A 22,601-nucleotide genomic window follows, 5' to 3' on the forward strand; every position below is an offset into this window, starting at 1 on the left:
TTCATGGCTGAATAATATTCACTTCAGTATTGAATTTCTTTATTCCTTCTTCCATCGATGGACACTGAGGTTATTTCCATATTTTGGCTATTGTGAATACTGCAGTGAACATGGGGATGCATATATCTTTTCAAGTTAGTTTTGTTTTGTTTTGTTTTCTTCAGGTATAAATACTCAGAAGTGGAATTGATGTATCATATGGTAGATCTACTTTTAATTTTTTGAGGAACCCTCATACTGGTTTCCATGTGGCCGCACCAATTTACATTCCCACCAACCGTGTACAAGAGCTCTTTTGTCCATATCCTTGCCAACACTTGTTATTTTTAGTCTTTTTGAAAATAGCCATTCTAACAGGTGTGGGGTAATATCTCATTGTGGTTTCAATTTGCATTTCCTTAATGATTAATGATGTAGAACATCTTTTCATGTACCTACTGCCATCTGTATGTCTTCTTTGGAAAAATATCAGTTCAGATCTTCTGCCCATTTTTTAATCAGATTGTCTGTATTTTTGCTACAGTTGTGTGAGTTCTTTATTTTGGGTGTTAGCCCCTTATCAGATATAATATTTGTAAGTATTTTCTCCCAATCAGTAGGTCGCCTTTTTGTTTTGTTGATGGTTTTCTTTGCTGTACAGACGCTTGGTAGTTTAATGTGGTCCCACTTGTTTATTTTTGCTTTTTGCTTTTGATATCAGATTCAAAAAATCATTGCCAAGACCTATGTCAAAGAGCTTACCACTTATGTTTTTTTCTAGGAGTTTTATGGTTTGGGTTCTTACTTTCAGGTCTTTAATCCATTTTGAGTTAGTTTTTGTGTATAGTGTGAGATGGCACTATAGTTGCATTCTTCTGTATGTGGCTGTTCGATTTTCCCAGGATCATTTATTGAAGAGACTGTCCTTTCTCCATTTCTCCATCATATATTCTTGGCTCCTTTGTTATAAAGTAATTGACTGTATATGTGCAGGTTTTTTTGGCGGGGGGGCTCTCTGTTCTGTTCCATTGATCTGTGTGTCTGTTTTTATGCCAGTACCAAACTGTTTAACACCATTTACATACCAGACACTGAAGTTGAACATAATTATTCCTCAAGGTTTTAGGGTCATCATCCTATTTTCTTCTGTCACTTAGTGTAGGTGCTGTACTGTTCTGATTCTTTTCCTTTTTAGCTGACTTCTCCCTATTGCCAGAAACTTTCCCCCTGGTATTCTGAAAGTTCATAGTCGGTTTTGTTTTGTTTTGTTTTACTAATGATACTGGGTACTTAGTGAGCTAGGCCCTTTCTGTCTGGACATGGGAATCTCTTAACTCTTAAATCTTTATCCTATTTCTTTATTAATTTTTTTTCTTGTTTTCTGTTTTTTTCTTTCTGGAACTCCTCATTAGTAGGTTTCTGGACCTGCTAGATTGATTATATTTGTTTCTTTTTCATTTGGTTTTACTTTCTGAGATACTACTAATCCTTTTATTGCATTTTATTTGGAGAATTTAAAAAACTTCTGTAGTTCTTTTGGTTCTGATCCTTTTTTATATATAGCAAATTGATTTATAGGTACAGTACCTTTAAGAATCTGAGGATATTATTTGGGTTTTTTTTTTTTTTTAGTTGTCTTCTGATTTTTGCATTATCTCTGTTTTCTCCAGATTTATGACCTTGTTTACCTTTGGTCTCTTCCTTTTGTTTTGGAGACATTCCTCAAATATCTAGGTATTAAAATAAATACCCATTTATATTTAAGAGTGGGGGACACAGACAAGCTAATTGGAAGCTCTGTGTATATGTGGGGAACTTACCAACTATTGTTGCTCCCACTCAGTAACTTCAGGTTTTGTTTTAGGTGGTAGGGCAAAGAACTGCTAATGTTAGAGGGCCCTCAGATTCAAGAATTTAGGGACATTCAGCCTAAAGAAAGTCTGGTTGATGGTTCTGAATATAGGTTTTATTTATTTATTTATTTATTTATTTATTTATTTATTTATTTATTTTTAAGTGCTTTGAATTGTATTTTTTTTTTAAGATTTTTTAATTTATTTATTTGACAGAGAGAGAGGGAACGCAAGCAGGGGAAGTGGGAGAGGGAGAAGCAGGCTTCCCGGCAGAGCAGGGAGCCCGATGTGGGGCTCGATCCCAGGACTCTGGGATCACGACCTGAGCCGAAGACAGATGCTTAATGACTGAACCACCCAGGCGCCCCATGAATATAGATTTTAATTTACATATTTTTAGCCCGGAAGTCTTATTCCTCTCCTTCATGGTATCTAAGAATTTTGACTCTCTGGGGTTCTGTGAGCAAACCAGCCCATTTTTATTGCATCCCCTTCTACTACCAGCATTCTAAACTTCTAAGCTTCTTCTTGCTCCATATGTTACCACTCATGTTTGCTCTTTGTCTTCCAGAATTTAAAAACAAAACTCTCATCTGCTGGCGGTCCCTTTTCTGTTTATAATGGGTTTATGTATATTGAAATTCCTTGTGATGACTCTGTGTTCTGTCAGTTTGACTCGGCTGTAGTACCTTTCCCAGAGTTCCCTTATATGTTTCTGATTAGGATGGGTCACAAGGGAGATTTCTGCATCTGACATGAAATATTTATCCCTGGACAACTGAAAAAAGATTCTTACCTATTCCCCAGAAAAGGATATAAAGTCCCTTTTTTGTCTTTGGAGAAATCTTCATTCTTCTAGCTGGGTCACACTCTCTCTTTGATACTCTGTAATTTAAACTCTGAGATATAAAATTAACTATTATTAATACATCTTATGTTAGATGATAAGGAAGAAAAATCAGCCAAAGATATTTGACTAATACATATGTATATATTTAAACATACTAAATTAAGGAAGAAATATTCCTAACTGTTACAGTCCTTTCTGCAACTGGTCATGTAACCATAGTTGGTATTTATAAATAACTACCTTCTTCTGCCAGCCATTTTGTAGTCCCTTTGTTCTCAGCATGCACCTCAGGTGGTCCTGGTTTTTTGCCTGGTGGAGTGACCCAAACCTTCATTCTTGAAGGGTCTGGGCTGTTGACAGTCCTGTCTGAATTGAGTTATTGTAATTTTTTATTGACTTTAATCACAGGACATGGAAGTGCTGAGAGGTGTTCTAGAGGATCTCCATTCCAGACAGTCCTCCTTACCCTCATTGTGCAGTAGTAACCCAGTTTCCTCTTGCAGCTCAGGGCCAATCACCCCCAGCCGGTACAGTAACTCCCTTCTTTGCCTGTTGATTCAGAACCCAAAGTAGCCAGGTGACAGTCTCAACTTGAGTTTAATGGGAGTTACTGTTGTCTCCCCTGATGGGAGCATTCCTCCCTTTGAAACTAAAAGACTTCTAGACCAGCAAAGCCTGATGTCAACAGGGATAGGAAATAAATGTTTTATCTGAAACTGAACTTATTATTCTTCATTGATTTCCGAAACAAATAAGAGAAAAACTCTTCTCTTTCTCATTAAAAGCATGGAAGGTATCATCATCCGTTTAGGCCTAAGCCAGAAACCTTGGAATCATCCTAAATTCTTCCCTTTTGTTATCATTTTAATCTTACCTGTTAGAAAGTCCTATGCATTTTACCTTCTTTCACATCTCTCACTTTTATCTCCTCTACATCCTCATGTCAGTCACTGCCTTAGAACAGGCTTCACTTTCATTTACCCAAATTGTGGAAACAATCTACAATAAACTTTCCCACCTATCCATCTGCTACTTTTCTGCTAGAGCAATCTTTTAAAAATCAGACCATCTGTAGTGACTCTAAGTCTCATTAAGTAATTCCCAACTTCTTACCCAGCTAAATTAATTCACCTATGGTAACAAATCTAAAGTCACATGCCTTAATAAATTAGAGGTTTATTCTTTCTCCACACTTATATGATGGTAATGTCAAGAAGCCAGGTTCCTTCTAATTTGCTACTTTTCTTTTTTTTTCCTTTTTATTTATTTTTTTAAGATTTTATTTATTTATTTGACAGAGACACAGCGAGAGAGGGAACACAAGCAGGGGGAGTGGGAGAGGGAGAAGCAGGCTTCCTGCCAAGCAGGTAGCCCAATGCGGGGCTCGATCCCAGGACCCCGGGACCACAACCTGAGCCGAAGGCAGATGCTTAACGACTGAGCCACCCAGGAGCCCCTAATTTGCTACTTTTCATCCCCTAGTATATTGCTCTTATCTACATGGTCCAACATGCTTCACCAGCATGTCCGAGCCAGCATGAAAAATCAAAGGGTGAAGAGGAAGATGTGCCCTTCCCTTTAAGGGTATAACCCAGAAGGACGTGCTGGTCATTTTCACTTTCAGCCCATTGGCAAGAACATGGCTACAAGTTCTAGCTGCAGGAGAATTTGGGAAAGAGAGTCAGTCTTGAGTTTGGCTAGCTTTGTGTCCACCTAAAAATGAAGAGGCTCAGTTACTGTAGGAAAAGGGGGAATGGCCATTGGAGGGGCACCAGTAGTCTCTGCTACACAAGGCATACAAGGTCTCCTAGAGATTGATTCTTGCCTACTCTTTGCCTTGTCTCTTAGTTCCCTCCCTTTCCACTCCTTTCCCAGCTCTCCCTACTCTGTCTCCTCTTTGCCAAAGCCATACTCAACTGTTGTACTTCTCTGCCTTTCCTCACAGTGTTTCCTTAACCACTTCCTTGCCACCCATTTCCCTTATCGCCAATATGCTCTGTTAGCCTGGCCTCAGAGAATTTGTCTTTCAAGACTTAATGTAAGCATCATCTATTGTATAAAGCCTTTATTGGACAGGAACCCCCCCCCCCAACTCTGGTAGAATTGAACATCCCCTCCTCTCTTGCCCTTGTTATATGCAGATAGACTTCTGTCATTGCACCTTATTTACACTTAGATTCTCTTTCTCCTCCATTGTAAACCCTTTGAGGGCAACAGATGACATTTTATTTGTATATCCCTTGGATGTACTGTAGTGCTTGGCAGGGGATGTGCACTAAAAATTTACAGAATGAGCAATTAGGTCCATAGCAAATTTTCAGGGCACTGTCCAGACTTTAAAATGTCAGGGTGAACTCTTAAGATACAGCTGGCTACTGTCTTTTTGAATTTTTATCAGTTAGTCCAGATGATAATGTTAGTTCCAACAATATTTATAATCATCCTATATTATCTTACTGATTGTTTCCTATTTAGTTTTTAGTTATATTTTAATTCTGAAAGTACTCTCAGAATTAGCTGTGGCATTTTTTTCCCCATTAAAAATGAGTGGACTTTTCTGTCTACTAAGTCACAATGTTTATAATTGCTTTTTAACAATTTAGTGTATCAGTGACTTGCTGCAGGAGATGTTTTGAAGTGAATTACTGACATGATTTCCAAAGCCTGTCCTGAGACCTTCTGAGCACTGCCATTTTAGCGTACTGATTCTAAGATAGATGCCTCAGGATTTATATGATGACTGAAAGAGTCATTTTTGTAAACAGATTCTAAGGCACGATTGCCTTAAATATTCTTACATGGAGAATATTTTTTTTCTGCTTTACTGTCTTGAGTAATATCTTTTGTTTTACTTGTAGATTTGATGGTCCTCGAAGATTTGAGGATTTAGGGTCAAGGTGTGAAGGACCGAGACCCAAAGGGCCTCGTTTTGAAGGAAATCGCCCCGATGGGCCAAGACCCAGATATGAAGGTCACCCAACAGAGGGCACTAAAAGCAAATGGGGAATGATTCCCCGGGGGCCAGCATCTCAGTTTTATATTACCCCCAATACATCCCTCAGTCCTCGACAGAGTGGACCACAGTGGAAAGGCCCCAAGCCAGCTTTTGGACAGCAACATCAGCAGCAACCTAAATCACAAGCAGAACCTCTTTCAGGAAACAAAGAACAATTAGCAGACACCAATAGTAACCAGCAGAAGAATTTTAAAATGCAGTCAGCTACATTTTCCATTGCTGCAGATATAAAGGATGCCAAGGCGGCTCAGTCAAATGAGAATCTAAGCGACTCTCAACAAGAGCCACCTAAAAGCGAAGTCTCGGAAGGGCCCATAGAGCCTTCTAATTGGGACCAGAATTCTCAAAGTATGGAGACTCAAATGGACAAAGCCCAAGCTGTTACTCAGCCTGTATCCCTTGCAAATAAACCTCTACCTTCTCAATCTGCTTTTCCCTCAAAACCAGGGGGGATGGAGGGAGGAGCAGCAGTGACAACGTCATCATCATTAACTGCAGATAATGATTTTAAACCTTTGGGTGTCGGTCTGCCCCATTCAGAAAACAGCCAAGAGAAAGGGCTGCCTCGGCCAGATAATAGAGATAATAGGTTAGAAGGCAATCGAGGCAGCAGCTCATCTTACAGAGGTCCTGGGCAAAGCAGAATGGAAGACACACGGGATAAAGGACTAGTAAATAGAGGTCGAGGCCAGGCGCTCAGCCGTGGCCCAGGGTTGGTCAAGCAAGAAGACTTTCGTGATAAGATGATGGGTAGAAGAGAAGACAGTCGAGAGAAGATGAATAGAGGAGAAGGCAGTCGAGACAGAGGGTTGATGAGGCCAGGAGGCAGTCGGGAGAAAGTGCCGGGTGGTCTGCAAGGCAGCCAGGACAGGGGTAGAGCTGGCAGCCGAGAAAGGGGACTACCTCGGAGGGCTGGCAGTCAGGAGAGAGGACCACCTCGAAGGGCTGGGAGTAGGGAGAGAGTACCACCACGAAGAGCTGGGAGTAGGGAGAGGGGACCACCTCGAGGGCCTGGCAGTAGGGAAAGGGGACTGGGAAGACCAGATTTTGGTCGTGACAGAGGTCCATTTAGACCAGAACCAGGAGATGGTGGGGAAAAAATGTATCCATATCACCGAGATGAGCCTCCTAGGGCTCCATGGAACCATGGAGAAGAGAGAGGGCATGAAGAGTTCCCATTAGATGGTAGAAATGCTCCAATGGAACGAGAAAGACTTGATGATTGGGATAGAGAAAGATACTGGAGAGAATGTGAACGTGACTATCAAGAAGATACACTAGATCCATATAACAGAGAGGACAGGTTCTCAGCACCACCATCTCGATCTCATGATGGAGATAGACGAGGCCCTTGGTGGGATGATTGGGAGAGAGATCAGGATATGGATGAGGACTACAACAGGGAAATGGACAGGGACTTGGACAGGGATGTGGATCGGATTGGAAGACCCATGGATATGTATGATAGAAATTTGGATAATGAGTGGGACAGAGATTATGGGAGACCACTGGATGAACAAGAATCACAGTTTCGTGAACGGGATATTCCATCTCTTCCACCTTTACCACCCCTCCCACCTCTTCCACCTTTGGATAGATATCGGGATGATAGATGGAGAGAAGAAAGAAATCGAGACCATGGGTATGATCGAGATTTTCGTGATAGGGGTGAGTTGAGAATCCGAGAGTATCCAGAAAGAGGAGATACATGGCGGGAAAAGCGAGATTATATCCCTGACAGAATGGACTGGGAAAGAGAACGGTTGTCAGACAGATGGTACCCATCTGATGTGGATAGACATTCCCCCATGGCGGAACATATGCCCTCCTCACATCATTCTTCTGAAATGATGGGGTCGGATACAAACTTAGACTCTGACCAAGGCCTTGGAGGGGTAATGGTTCTCAGTCAGAGGCAGCACGAAATCATTTTGAAAGCTGCACAAGAACTGAAAATGCTTCGGTAAGTTGACTACTTAAGATCATTTCTTTTAGTCAAAACCACATGCAGACTGCTCTTTTAAAGTGATGTGATATATTTGAATGGAATAATTTTGCTTCAAGTTCTTATCTTGTAATTTTTAAATTTGTAACCTGGCCATTTGGTGCTGTTTTAGGGTTAGGATATGTATTTAGGAACTGTGTTAATTGTAAGCTTATGTCCTGAAATCTGAAAATTTGATAGCCACTCTTGGCTTTTATAAATGTGTTGCTGACATACCATTATACTTGTGCGTGTTTCAGGTGTCAAACTTCAACTCTCCAGTGCTCTGGACTTCACAGAGCTCATATGTAACATATCTTTTTTTTTTTTTTCCAGGAGGCATTTTTGTTCTTTGGTATTAGATCTGATAGACTTCATATTCACTAATCTTTGATAAAACTTTGGAAAGTGCTGTAAGGTTTTTCTCTGTTGAAGCTAAGAATGGTTTACCTGAAAGCATCCTCAGATTTGTCTAACCATTGATACTTTCTTTCTGGGGTGTTTTATCTTTCCTTATAACTAGAAGCAGATATCTCTACTTGAGGATGTTACTTGTTAGTGCATAATCAAATATTTTCTTTGTGAAATGGAGAATAGATCTTGGATTTCTTGATTTGCAATCACCTAACTATGTATAGGTATCTATATAAAGCTTCCCAGGTAGTAGCAATAAAAAAAAAGCTAACATTGCATGCTTACTATGTGCCAGGAACTATACTGAGTACTTTGTATATATTCATTTAATCCCTAAACCAACCAAATCCTGAGATAAGAATTTAGGAGTCATTGATAGATTGTCACCTTTTGAGTAATTTCTTAGGAATTAACAGTGTTTTGAGAAAATAAATTAATGGTTAGCTTTTGATATATTCCAGTGTATTATGTTTCCTTTATTTTTCAATTCTGGTCTACATTTGTGGATTATATCAATTGAAATTATAACTGAAGCTTTATGACTAGAAAAGTATAATGAGGAAAAACACCTGTAGGTGAAGATGAGACATCTGGTCTGTCAGGCAACACAGCAGATTTCTGTCTATAGAAGATATGCTCTGAGAGATTGGACTCTTCCAGATTACTCACAAAGAAGATGTGAAAGCATGCTAGAGAACATTTAGTTACTACACTGTTCACTTTTAAGTTATTGACACCTTTAATTTAATCCCCACTGTGTGCGGGGCACTGTGCTAATTGTTTAGTGTATATTATCTCAGTCCTCCTGTCTCAAATCCTTTTATCTCAAAGGCCTGCAAAGATCCTCGCTTCACAGACACTAAAGCTCAGAGAGGTTAAGTCCACTTGGCTAATCAGTGGCAAACCCAGAATTTGAATGCAGTCTGTCCAGCTCTAAAATCTGTTTTGTTTATGGAGAACACCAAGCTGATTGGTGTTACCAAGCTGCCAAGGTTTCTTTCCTTTTCTTTTTTAAAATTTCCTTTTCATCCATTATTGCTTTATATGGAAATGCTGGATAAAAGGTGCTTCTTCTTCACCATCTTTTTTTATAAAGCTCTTTCTAGGCAACATAAACATAATTAAAATATATGAAGTGATGGGTAAGAATTATCATAGTTGAATACAAGTAAGCTATGTTGTGTTGGTATAAAGTCATAATATGATTTATATGAGGCAGAAAATAAACTTTATATTTGACCCTTATTTTGTATCTATTTGAGTCACTACACCCAATGTAAGGAAAAAATTGTAAAAGGTCTGAAGAGGTTATAGATGTTACACCTGCTTAAGGTGGGCATTGTAAGGAAAAGTTAAAAAAAAAAAAAGGGAATTTGACCAGAGATTTGAAGACTAGCATGAAGAGTTATAGAATTACTCTTTAGGAATATGAAGTGTTATTTGTAAGCATATAGACTGACATTTGTTCTCACTGTATACAGTAGGGCCATAGACTAAAATACCCACAAGAACCAGACAAGTAACTAAAATGAGTGAAAGTGGGCCAGTACAACTCTACTTACTGAGTGTGATGAGGATTGTGGCAAACTGCTTCATCTAAAGTGGACAGCCACTACTCCAATCATTTCATTGTTGACATGTGGAAACATAGGCCAATTCATTATTACCAAATCCCTTTAAAATTTGAATTTATATGTGAAATATTTTGCTTTGTAAATAATGGCAGCTAATTCCGATTTTAAAAACTGATGTGAAAGCAAACTTAAAAAAACTTTCTAGGCCATATTTGGCCACCATTTTGCAACCACTGGTCTAGAGTCTTCAACAAAAAATATAGCGAGAGAACTTTTTGTTCAATGAAAGAAAAATATGACAAGTAGATGATATTTTAGAATAGACTAATGAGGCAGATTGTAGATTCTGCCCTTGAAGATCCTTAATAATTTGTAGTCATTTATAGGTTGTAGATGACTGGTCAGTTAGCTATATAAAGGCAAGAAGAGTGTTACCCTGCAGGTGCTCTGTGGGCACTGTAGAGGGTTTTAGAACTAGGTGTTTAGGTCTCTTTTTTGTTCTTTGATATCAATTGTAGTCACTTAGGAATGGAGTAAACATGCCTTAATGTACCATGGCAATTTTATTTGTTCACAGGGAACAGAAAGAACAGCTTCAAAAGATGAAAGACTTTGGGTCGGAGCCCCAGATGCCTGACCATCTGCCGCCCCAGGATGCGAGGTTGCAGAACGCATCTTCAAGGCCTGGAATGTACCCGGTATGGGAAAATGTGTGTTCAGGGAATGAAATGATTCCTACCTTGTATGTTTGTATGTTGTTTGATTTTTTTCTATTGTAGTAAGTATAAAATTTCCTCTATAAAAAATGTAAATTTGGGGAAAGTAAAAAGCTAATGGTAATTGACCTTTGAAAATCTTTTAAATGTGGTCAGAAGTGTGACAGATGCATTTTTCCCCTAGGTTTTGATAAGTACACCAAGCACACCTGAGCTACATGGCTTCATGTTCACAAAACTGTAGAATTTTCCTAATAATCTCTTTTGTTCAAATAGTCCTGTTTTTCATCTGGGCAGTGCAGGGGCTCCCCATGAACCTTGTTCCTGTGAGCCTCCGAGTCTCCCCACCTCCTCGGGCTACTGGTTCCTCAGCTACAGAAGAGATCAAACATTATGCCCCAGTTCAGGCAGTAAAGTTCTGTTAAAGACTTGTTTGATCAAGTTCTCCCTTTGTTTTGCATTCATTTTTGTTGTTGTTTGTTGTTTTTACCTTTATGCCAATGATGGGCTTTAAAAAATGTTTTCATGCAAATAACTTTATAACAACACGAGAGAAAAAAACTCAAACCATTTCATGAAATTAACTCTTCATTTTTCAATATTCCCTTTCATCCCAATCTAACACATAATACTCATACATAGTTGTTAACACCAGCGGCCACCATGATGTCACCTCTCCATGTCCCATGTCCCGACCTGTGTGTGCATCCATCAGCATCCGGATGTGTCTCCTGTCACTCAGCATATTCAAAGTGGAGTTCATTATCATTCTCCATTAAATTTGTTCTTTCTTCTCACCATTACCTAGTCACCCAAGCTGGAAACCTGAAAGTCAGCCTTAACTCTTTCCTTTGTCCTGCCCTTCCATAGCCAGTCATTCTGTTGATTGATTTTACTACCTTTTTAATATTGTTCAGATATACTGTCCTGTACTTCCCCACAACCTCAGTTCTAGTCTTCATCAGCTCTTGCCTAGATTATTTAAGAAACATCCTCGTTCATCTCCCCATCTCATTCCCCTCTGATCCATTCTCCATTCTGCTACTAGAGTGATTATTTTACTATATTTTTTAATCAAAGATTGAGGTATAGTTTACATGTCATAACTCATTTTAAGCCTACATAGGTTGAGTTTTGACAAATATAAAGAAGAACAAAATTTCCATTACCCCAAAAAGTTCTCTAGTGCCATTCTGTACCCTTGTGCTTCACTTTAGACAGCACTGATGGGACTTCTGGCCAACTGGACATGCAAAAACATAAATCTCACTCTGTTGTGCATCCTGGCTTTAGAATGCTTCCCTATTCCCCCATGGCTTTCAGGATAAAATCTAGAGTCCTTTGCATGACCTTTTATGTTCTTCCTGACCTGGCCTGACCTCTACTTACCATTACTTAACCATTACCATCACTCTCCTACACTCTGCTTTCCTTCCACATGGAGCTTCTTACAACTCTGCAAGTGTGCCAGGCTCTTACCTCTCCATCCCTTTGCCACATGCATGTTGTTCTCTAAAGCCAGAGTTTCTTTTCTTTCTCTTCTTATCCCCTTCTCCACCTAGTTCATTCTTGTTCATTTTTAGAACTCAGCTCCGTATCTTCCCTTCCACTTGTGTAAGATGGTTGCCTTCACATGTACCCCTCTAACATCTTGTACAAGCCTCTGTCATAGCCATTATCCTGTGGTATTTTGTCTGTTACCTTGTCTGTCTTTCCTTCTAAACAGAGCTCATGGGGTGCCAGGATGGCTCAGTCGGTTAAGCGTCTGCTTGGGCTCAGGTCGTGATCTCAGGGTCCTAGGATTGAGCCCCACGTTGGGCTCCCTGCTCAGCGGGGAGTCTGCTTCTCCTTCTGCCCCTCCCCCTGCTTGTGCATGCACTCTCTGTCTCTCAAATAAATAAATAAAATCTTTAAAAATAATAATAATAATAATCTTAAATTCCCAAAGTGGGATACTTCAGTTACAGAATAAGGACATTTTTAATGATTCCTGGAATACAGCCAGGGGCTCTTGAAAATAGTTGTATAAGATGTATACCAGAGCCTTGCAAGTATCAGCTACTTAATATTTTTGGTAGATTTAATAGTTTTAATAAAATGTTTTAATATGCATTTTTGATAATTAGTGAACATGAGTTTTTTTTTACATGTTAATTATATTCTTATAAAAATTCTGTTTTGTTCTTTACCCATTTACTCTTTGACTCTTGAGGTTTTTCTTACCAATTTATATTATTAATGTAGATATTAATCTTTTCTCATATAAAACTGTAGGGATGTTTTGTTTTTTAAAAAATGTATCTATTGCTTTCACTGTGTAGTGTGAAGAAAACACCTTCTATTTTATTTATAGACATAGTCCCAAGAGTTCTTAAGATATTTGAAACAGGCCTGGATAGCTCCAGACACGATAGTTTTTGTCTTATATTGGCATTTTCTTGAAGTTTAAAATGGCATAATCGAATGTTTACTCTTAGGTAGTAACCCTTTGTCTTTAACTGTAGCCTGTAGCTATCTCTAGTTAAACAACATTTCTTATGTATTGGCCAAATCCATTTTGTTACTCAAAAAGTTTGTTTTTAAAGTACAGCCCATACATGAGTAAATATGTAAGTAATATATATTGTTGGCTGGTCTATATAAGGTCTAAAATAGCTGTCAGTGAAGAACAAACAAACCAGACACAATGAACTAAGAGAAAAGTATAGTGACCATTTGAATCAAGCTTGCAAAGATTAAAATAAAATTTGATAACTGGATTTCAATATTGAGTAGATAGGACCTATCTGTCGAGAGGTTCTACTATCTCTTTAATACATATTTCTGTTGACATTTGGTGATTGCTTTGGGAAAACAAATGTGAACATTGCACGCTACAGTGGCACTCCCTCTTGGAGAGGTTACTCAATGTCCCATTCAGTTTCTTTGTTTTGTTGTTTCCTGGTGTTGATGTTGTATGTTGGTACCAGTCTTGCCACAAACTACTCTTGTCAACCAGACAACTGAATAGAAATGAGGAGGCTAGCTCTAGTTTATTTCTCTCACTGGAAATCACTCTTTTTGTAGAGATAGGTCACCAGAGTGAGAAAGATAGTTTATAGCAGAGGTTCTTAACCAAGTGGTCAACATCAGAATTATTCATGGAGGTTTTGTTTTTAACTAATGCTAGGATCTCCCCCTACAGAAATTCAGTAGGTATGGGGTGGACCTGGGACATTTATATCTAAGTGGCTAACTCCCTAACTAGGACGGAGAAAAAGAGGGTGGTACATTGGGGGAGGGGATGGTAGTGTTGAGGACAACTTTTTTTTAAGTGGGTATTTTATTTATTTGTACTTAAACCTATAAACCAACTAACCAACTGGTACTATTATCATAATACATTAAAATATAAAACATCTTTCTGCAAATACTAGAATAATGTACAAAGTAGGAGTTATAGTAAAAGAACACAAGGGGCAGAGGAAATCCATGAAGCACATTATAGCTTAACCCTTCACCACAACAATTGAGGTTATTAACAAGTAAAGCCTCACAATGTCAGCAAATACAAATAATCCTTCATCACACACCTTTGTATTTTTACTTGCTATTCTTTTTTTTTTTTTTTTAAAGATTTTATTTATTTTTGACATAGAGAGAGAGTGTACAAGCAGGGGAAGCAGCAGGCAGAGGGAGAGGGAGAAGCAGGCTCCTCGCTGAGCAGGGAGCCCGATGTGGGGCTCGATCCCAGGACTCTGGGATCATGACCCAAGCCGAAGGCAGACGCCCAACCATCTGAGCCACCCAGGCGCCCCTTTACTTCCTATTCTTGAGGTTAGATTCTAGAGCCTAAAGATATCCAAATTAGTATTGTATCTAGTTATCTGTAGCCAGAAACATGCTACATTGTCCATAGCAGCCAATGCTACTGAAACCTCTTTGATTATACTCCATTCATATCCCCTCAATTGACACAATAAGCATAGTGAGAAACAGAATATCAAGGCAGAGATACAGGACCCTAAATTTAAGACAAATCCTAGGAGAAGTAATACAGCCACTGCCCAAATTGAGATTGAATAATATACTCATCGTCACACATATCCAGGCTCTATGTTCACAGAGTCATTTGGGAATAAATCCATTATTTGCTGGGTGCTAAGATACTTAGCAGTTTGCTGTATTACACCATGGCTTTCCCCAGCAGTTTCTAAGATAGACTCCACATCACTGACCAAAGTTGACTGGAACTGGATCTGGGGCTGCAGGGATTCCTCTCCACAGTTGTGGAGCTGATTGTTTCAGGAATTGTTGTTCCAGGCCTGGGGACACCAGGTCTGACTGTTGCAGGAATGGTTGTTCCATATTGAAAGGTTCCAGAAGTGTTTATCAGTTATCCCTAGTGATAGGAAGAGAAGCCTGGGTGTTCTGTAGTTGCTGAGCTGTCCTGAGTCACGCTGTTGCTGTTTGGCCAGTTGTGTTTCTGCCACCTCTTATTTCATTCTCTGGTTCTGGAACCAGTTCTTAACCTGCTTATAGCTAACGTTCAGAATGTTGGGAAGTTCTTGGATCTGCTGTAGACTGAGGTATTTCTGTCTCTGAAATCTGTCATTGAGTACATATAGTTGGGTCTGAGAGGACAGGGTTCTGATCTTCTGTTTCTTGCCCAGGGCCATATCTTCCTTCTTCACTGTTCCTTCCTCTATAGAAGTGGGTAGTAGTTTTACTCTGGGACTGGTGGAAGAATCGGGCTGTCCCGAATAAGCAGATCCATGGAAGGAGGAAGAGGAGAGACAGTCTCCATGTAGGGTGTCTCAGCAGATGATATTTGCAAGGATGCATAATTTTCTTCAGGCCCATAAATCTCAGGCATTGGAGAAGAGTCCCTAGAATTGGGTGCTTCAGGGCAAGGCGGACATTGGGGCTTAGCTGGATCCACACTCCTGTTGCTGAGTTGAGGGTAGAAAAAGAGTGAGATTGGTTTGTTTGTTCTAAGATTTTATTTATTTATTTTATTATTTGAGAGAGAGCAGGCAGAGGGGCAAAGGGAAAGGGAGAGAAAGCTTGTCGTGGGACTTGATGCCACAACCCCGAGATAATGATCTGAGCCACCTAGGCATCCAAAGAGCGTGATTGTAAGAAAAGCCCTAGGCTTAAGTATCTAGGTGGGAGAGCTTAGAGAAATATGAAGATCTCCAGATGTAAGAATATCAGACAGGATGAAGTGGGTCACCACTGCAATAGCAAGAGCCAACCAACCCAATCTAGCAAAAGGTTGAAGACAGTTTTTTTTCCTTTTTCTAAATAACCTAATTGAGGTATAATTTACATAGCATAGAATTTGCCCATTTTCAGTGTGTGATTCAGTGACTTTTAGTAAATTTTACCAAGCTCTGCAATCATCACCATTACCCCGTTTTAGAACATGTTCATTATCCCAGTTAGATCCCTTTTGCCAGTTTGCAGTTAATCCTCATTCCTACCCCAGGTTCCAGGCAACAATTAATCTACTTTTTTGACTCTGTAGATGTGTCTTTCTGGGCATGTCATTTAAATGGAATTCATACAATATGTGGTCTTTCATGTCTTTTAGATAGCCTAATGTTTTCAAGGTTCATCCATGAATCAGCACTTCATTTCTTTTTATTGCCAAGTAATATTCTATTGTATGGATATACCATGTTTTGTGTATCCATTCACCAATTGATAGACATTTGGGTCATTGAATAATGCTGCTGTGAATACTCGTGCAAGTCCTTAGGTGGATATGTTTTTCTTGGATAGAGACCTAGGAATGGAACTGCCGAGTGTATGGTAAATTTATGTTTAACCTTTTGAGTAAGTATTAAGCCATTTACCGAAGTGTTTCCACCATTTTACATTCCCATTAGCAATCTAAGAGGGTTCTTGTTTCTCTACATTCTTGCCATCATTTGTTATTGTCTGTTTTATTAACTACAGCAATTCTACTGGGTATGAGATGGTATCTCATTATAGTTTTAATTTGTATTTCCCTAATGACTAATGATGTTGAGCATCTTTTCAAGTGCTTATTCTGGTATCTTCTTTGGAGAAATGTCCAAATTTTTTGCCCATATTTTTTTTCTATTGTTTGTCTTATTAAGTAATAAAAATTTTTCATATTCTAAGTATAAGTTCTTTATCAGATACATGATTTGCATATTTCTCTCTGATGGTGTATTCTAAAACAAAAAGTTTTTAATTTTGAGTGACTCCAGTTTATCAACTTTTTCTCTTATGGATGGAGAATCGGATTTTAATTTCTACTAATGTGTGAAAACATGATGGTATGCTTATCCACTAAAGCATTTACTCTGTTCTCCAGCCTCCAGGGTCCTATAGACCACCCCCTCCTATGGGTAAACCACCAGGTTCAATTGTGAGGCCTTCAGCTCCACCGGCAAGATCATCTGTTCCTGTGACCAGGCCGCCTATCCCAATACCACCACCACCACCGCCACTTCCTCCGCCTCCACCTCCTCCTCCAGTAATAAAGCCACAAACTTCAGCTGTGGAACAGGAACGCTGGGATGAAGATTCTTTCTATGGTCTCTGGGATACAAATGATGAACAAGGACTGAATTCAGAATTTAAACCAGAAACTGGAACAATTCCATCTGCTCCAGTGTTACCACCCCCACATGTTCACCCTTCCATTCCCCCTCCTGGCCCATTGCCTATGGGTATGCCACCAATGTCCAAACCACCACCAGTGCAGCAGACTGTTGATTATGGCCATGGCCGAGGTGAGTGATGGTGACAGGTTTGTATTTGGGATTCTCAAGAAATTGTTAGCTTCAGCTTTGTCTTCTTTAAGCTTCATTCTTAATAATGTTTTTTCCCTGATTTGGTTCACCAGATATGTCCACTAATAAAGTTGAACAGATACCCTATGGAGAAAGAATAACCTTGCGCCCAGATCCACTACCTGAAAGATCAACTTTTGAGACAGGTAGGAGTCCCAGAGAGATCAGTACTTTTTTTTATTATTAACATATAATGTATTATTTGTTTCAGGGGTACAGGTCTGTGATTCATCAGTCTTACACAATTCACAGCGGCTCACCATAGCACATACCCTCTCCAATGTCCATCACCCAACCACCCCATCCTTCCCACCCACCTCCACTCCAGCAACCCTCAGTTTGTTTCCTGAGGTTAAGAGTCTCTTATGTTTATCTCCTTCTCTGGTTTTGTCTTGTTTCATTTTTTCCTCTCTTCCCCTATGATCCTCTGCCTTGTTTCTCAAATTCCACATATCAGTGAGATCATATGATAATTGTCTTTCTCTGATTGACTTATTTCGCTTAGCGTAATACCCTCTAGTTCCATCCATGTCATTGCAAATGGCAAGGCTTCTTTTTTTTTTTTTTTTTTTTTTTTTAAGATTTTATTTATTTATTTGAGACAGAGAGAAAGAGAGAGAGCACATGAGAGGGGGGAGGGTCAGAGGGAGAAGCAGGCTCCTTGCTGAGCAGGGAGCCCGATGCGGGACTCGATCCAGGGACTCCAGGATCATGACCTGAGCCGAAGGCAGTCGCTTAACCAACTGAGCCACCCAGGCGCCCGCAAGGCTTCTTTTTTGACGGCTGCATAATATTCCGTTGTATATGTACACCATATCTTCTTTATCCATTCATCTGTCGATGGACATCTGGGCTCTTTCCATAGTTTGGCTCTTGTGGACATTGCTGCTATAAACATTGGGGTGCAGGTGCCCCTTCGGATCACTACATTTGTATCTTTGGGGTAAATACCCAGGTTTGCAATTGCTGGGTCATAGGGTAGCTCTATTTTCACCTTTTATTTATTTATTTTTTTAAATATTTTATTTGAGAGAGAGAGACACAGCAAGAGAGGGAACACAAGCAGGGGGAGTGGGAGAGAGAGAAGCAGGCTTCCCGCCAAGCAGGGAGCCTGATGGGGGACTCGATCCCAGGACCCTGGGATCATGACCTGAGCAGAAGGCAGACGCTTAACGACTGAGCCACCCAGGCGCCCCTATTTTTCACCTTTTTGAGGAACCTCCATACTGTTTTCCAGAGTGGCTGCACCAGCTTGCATTCCACCAACAGGGTAGGAGGGTTCCCCTTTCTCCACATCCTCAAATATATCTGTCGTTTCCTGACTTGTTAATTTTAGTCATTCTGACTTGTGTGTGGTGGTTTGAGAGATCAGTATTTTTAAACCTTTTTAGGACCTAATTTTCATGTGATTTTCCTTTCGATAAGATTATCTGGGCCTCCTGGGGCGCCTGGGTGGCTCAGTCAGTTAAGCGTCTGCCTTCAGCTCAGGTCATGATCCCAAAGTCTTGGGATTGAGTCCCACATCAGGCTCTCTGCTCAGCGGGGAGTCTGCTTCTCCCTCTGCCTGCTGCTCCCCCTGCTTGTGCTCTCTCTGACAAATAAATGAATAAAATCTTTAAAAAAAAAAAAAATTATCTGGGCCTCCCTTTAATATAGTTAAAAAATTCATAAGTTGAATTTAGAACAATAATTTATACTAGTTCTAAAGTTAGATTTTCATCTTTCCGCTTTTATTCAGAAAAGGGGATGTAGCTCTTACCTTGTATTAATTGTTTTCATAGAGCACACAGGCCAACGTGACCGTTATGATAGAGACAGAGACCGTGAGCCTTATTTTGATCGTCAGAGTAATGTCATGGCAGATCATCGAGATTTCAAAAGGGATCGGGAGACACACAGAGACCGAGACCGGGATCGGGGTGTGATTGACTATGACCGGGATCGATTTGATAGAGAACGCCGACCTCGAGATGATAGGTATGTTATGAAAAATATCTTTTTGCCAGGTGTACAAATTACCATAGACTTAAGTTCAGCAAAAGTCATTGTATCTAAAGGAAATTCAGTAAATGATGTATTCTTCTTATACATGTGTATATATAATGTGGAGATGGAAGAACAGTTCCAGACCAATCTTCAGAAAACTAGATCTTTGAGCTTTGTGAGCTTGAATTCCAGAGAATTAAATGGGAGATGGAGATAGCCAGTAAGGAAAAGAAATAGTATTGTCAATAAAGGTGCAGTCATTACTTAAGTAGTAGGCATACAGTGTATTTTTGCAGTTCATGAGCTCTTTAGATGTGTGTATGCAAGGCAGATCTAAATGGAAAAGCAAAATAAAAATAAAAATATTTACTATGTGTAGTAACTACACATGGAGAAAATTGGGCAGATAGTAATATTGCATTGTAAGACAGAGACCTCCATTTTTTCTTTTTATTTTCTAAAGCACTTCCTGTTACATCTTGTAGGACTCAGTCATATCGAGACAAAAAAGACCATTCCTCATCCAGAAGAGGGGGATTTGATAGGCCATCCTATGACCGAAAGTCTGACCGACCAGCCTATGAAGGACCATCCATGTTTGGAGGTAGAGCAGTGGCTTATTACCCATGAGGATGTTGAGAATGCAAACCACTGGAGATGTTTCCCACTGTAGCTATGGATTTAAACTTTCAATAACGTGTACTCACAGATTTTTCAGAGATGGCAACATTATTATCAAAAATAGCAGTGCAGGGGCGCCTGGGTGGCTCAGTCAGTTAAGCATCCAACTCTTGATTTCAACTCAGGTCTTGATCTCAGGGTCATGAGTTCAAGCCCCGAGTTGGGTTCCATGCTGGGCATGGAGCCTACTTAAAAATTTTTTTTTTAAATTTAAAATTAAAAAAAAATAGCAATGTAATTAATGAAAGAAAACATAAATTGTTCTTTTGTATTATTAAAGAAATTTGGAAAACAGAAATAAAATCAGTTAAAATCCCACCACCTACACAACTATTATAATTTTGTATATTTCTTATCATTCTCTTTTCATGTACATATCAGTGAAGTTGTAATCAAAGTGTATATATCATTTCTTTATCATGCTTATTCCCAGTGATACTGTACGATATACATTTTTCTATATGTAAACCTACTATAATAATGGCTCTATGATATTCCATTGAGTGGATAAAATATAAAACCTTATTGTTGGACATTTAGGTTGCTTTTGGTTTTTCACCACTATACACTTAAGCTAGAAACACATACCTGTTTGTAAGAACAAGCTTTCCAAAGCTGGTGACTCTTGTTCATAAAACTGTAAAGCTGAAGTTACAGACAGATTATAAAAATCATACTTGGGACTATCCAACAAAGTGTATACTATTCTCCTTCCATGTCCTGTTGCTTAATTTTTTCCTAAATTTAATACAAACAAAGATGATTTTGGTATTTTTCAGAACATTCTGTTTGCCTGAAATCATACCTAAATCTTTTCATTTTCTTGATTTTAATAGATTTACATTACTTTAAACTTTCTCTCATTAAGGTTAAAAGTGGCCCCCAAATCATTATTTTATATTATATTACCTTAGCATGAGTGAAGAGAATTAAAATTTAAAATAATCACCATATAAATAGTAATTTTGTTCAACTGCTGGCCTCCTAGGAGAACGAAGAACTTACCCAGAGGAGCGAATGCCCCTGCCAACTCCTTCACTAAGCCACCAGCCACCTCCAGCTCCACGGGTCGAGAAGAAACCGGAATCTAAGAATGTGGATGATATTTTGAAACCACCTGGCCGAGAGAGCAGACCTGAGAGAGTGAGTCCTATGTAGTTGACTAGCTTTCTTGCAAATCAGAGGCTGATAGGAGATCTTTTTCATATCCTGAATAGAATTTCTCTACTTTTCTGTGACATGGTAATATCAGATTCAAAGCATCTTACCATCTCCAAATCATCATTTAATCTCAAACTGCTTACCCTATAGAATTTAAGAAATTAGAGATTAATTGCTTGGCAAAAGAAGATGTTGAAAACTTTAGAAAACAGTTCATAAGAGGTTCATTAATTGCTCTGTTATTTTGAAGAGGAGGAAAGTGGATTTGGTTTTATGGCATGTGAAACAAAAAGAGGGAGAATTAGGAGACTTGATTTGCTTGGGCTTATTTTCCTATTTTCCTAGTGACCTCCAAATGTGTATGTTCTTTTTTTTTTAAGTTTTAATTTTCATTCCAGTTAGTTAACAAACAGTGTTATATTAGTTTCAGGTGTACAATATAGTGATTCAACACTTCCATACATCACCTGTGCTCATCAGGACACGTGAACTCCTCAATCCCCATCATCTGTTTAACCCATCCCCACACCTTCTTCCCCTCTGGTAACCATCAGTTTGTTCTCCATACTTAAGAGTCTATTTCTTTGCCAGTACTTTTGGGGGATTTCTGCATCCATATTCATAAGAGACAATCTGTGGTTTTCTTGTGATGTTTTTGTCTCGTTTTGGTTTTAGAGTATCTGCTTGATTTGAAATGCTGGCCTCCCAAAATGAGTAGGGAGTTGTTCCTTCCTGTTCTGTTTTTCGGAAGAGCTTGTAAAGAGTTCTTTAAATGTTTGTTGGAACTTAGTGATGAAACTATGTGGGCCTCTGAGCTTTTTTTTGCAGGTAGTTTTTAATTACTAATTTAATTTCTTCACTTGTCATGGGTATATTCAGATTATATATTTTTTCTTGAGTCATTTTTGGTTGTCTCCGTCTTTCAAGGGATTCGCCCATTTCACCTAAGGTGTATAATTTGTTGGTATACAACTGTTCATAGTATTCCTTTATAACAATTTTTTATTTCTGTGAAGTTGGCAATTGTGTTCCATCCTTCATTTCTGATTCTAGTAATTTGAGTCTTTTCTCTTTTTTCTTAGTCAGTCTAGCTAAAGGTTTGTCAATTTTGTTGATCTTTTCAAAGAACCATCTTTTGGTTCTATTGATTTTTCTTTATTGTTTTTCAGTTGTCTATTTTATTGACTTCTGCCCTAATATATCCTTCTTTTTGCTTGTTTGAGGTTTAGTTTGCTCTTTTTCCAACGTCTGAGGGTGAAGGTTGGGTTATTGATCTGAGATCTTTCTTCTTATTAATATGGGCACTATGGCTATAAACTTCCTTATAAGCACTGCTTTACTTGCATCCCATAAGTTTTGGTATTTTTATTTATCTCAAAGTATTTTCTGATGTTTAAATTCTTTCTTTGACCCATTGGTTATTTAGGAGTATGGTGTTTAATTTCCACATACTTGGAATTTCTCAAATTTTTCCTACTATTAATTTCTAATTTCATTCCATTGTGGTCAGAGTCATACTTTGTATTATTTCTGTCCTTCCAAATTTATTAAGGTTTGTTTCATGACCTGTCATATGGT

The 22,601-nt window shown here is 38.9% G+C and overlaps 1 protein-coding gene and 1 pseudogene across 3 annotated transcripts in view; one reads left to right on the plus strand and one right to left on the minus strand.

Moving 5' to 3' along the window:
- The window catches only part of YLPM1 (YLP motif containing 1), a 73,315-nt gene that overhangs the window by 23,371 nt on the left and 27,343 nt on the right, over positions 1-22,601 (plus strand). For all 3 annotated transcript variants that reach the window (XR_004924260.2, XM_078053963.1, XM_036114443.2), the window contains exons 5-11: positions 5,541-7,661; positions 10,248-10,368; positions 16,715-17,135; positions 17,249-17,341; positions 18,977-19,172; positions 19,667-19,785; positions 20,851-21,005. Coding sequence is in view for 2 of the 3 variants with exons in the window: in XM_078053963.1 (XP_077910089.1) it covers positions 5,541-7,661; positions 10,248-10,368; positions 16,715-17,135; positions 17,249-17,341; positions 18,977-19,172; positions 19,667-19,785; positions 20,851-21,005 (3,226 nt within the window). In the remaining variant the exon portion in view is untranslated. The remainder of the gene's footprint in view (positions 1-5,540; positions 7,662-10,247; positions 10,369-16,714; positions 17,136-17,248; positions 17,342-18,976; positions 19,173-19,666; positions 19,786-20,850; positions 21,006-22,601) is intronic.
- On the minus strand, positions 14,463-16,243 carry LOC118549837 (homeobox protein NANOG-like; annotated as a pseudogene).

This window comes from Halichoerus grypus, chromosome 8 (genome assembly GCF_964656455.1).
Source record: "Halichoerus grypus chromosome 8, mHalGry1.hap1.1, whole genome shotgun sequence".
Taxonomy (NCBI): Eukaryota; Metazoa; Chordata; class Mammalia; order Carnivora; family Phocidae; genus Halichoerus; species Halichoerus grypus.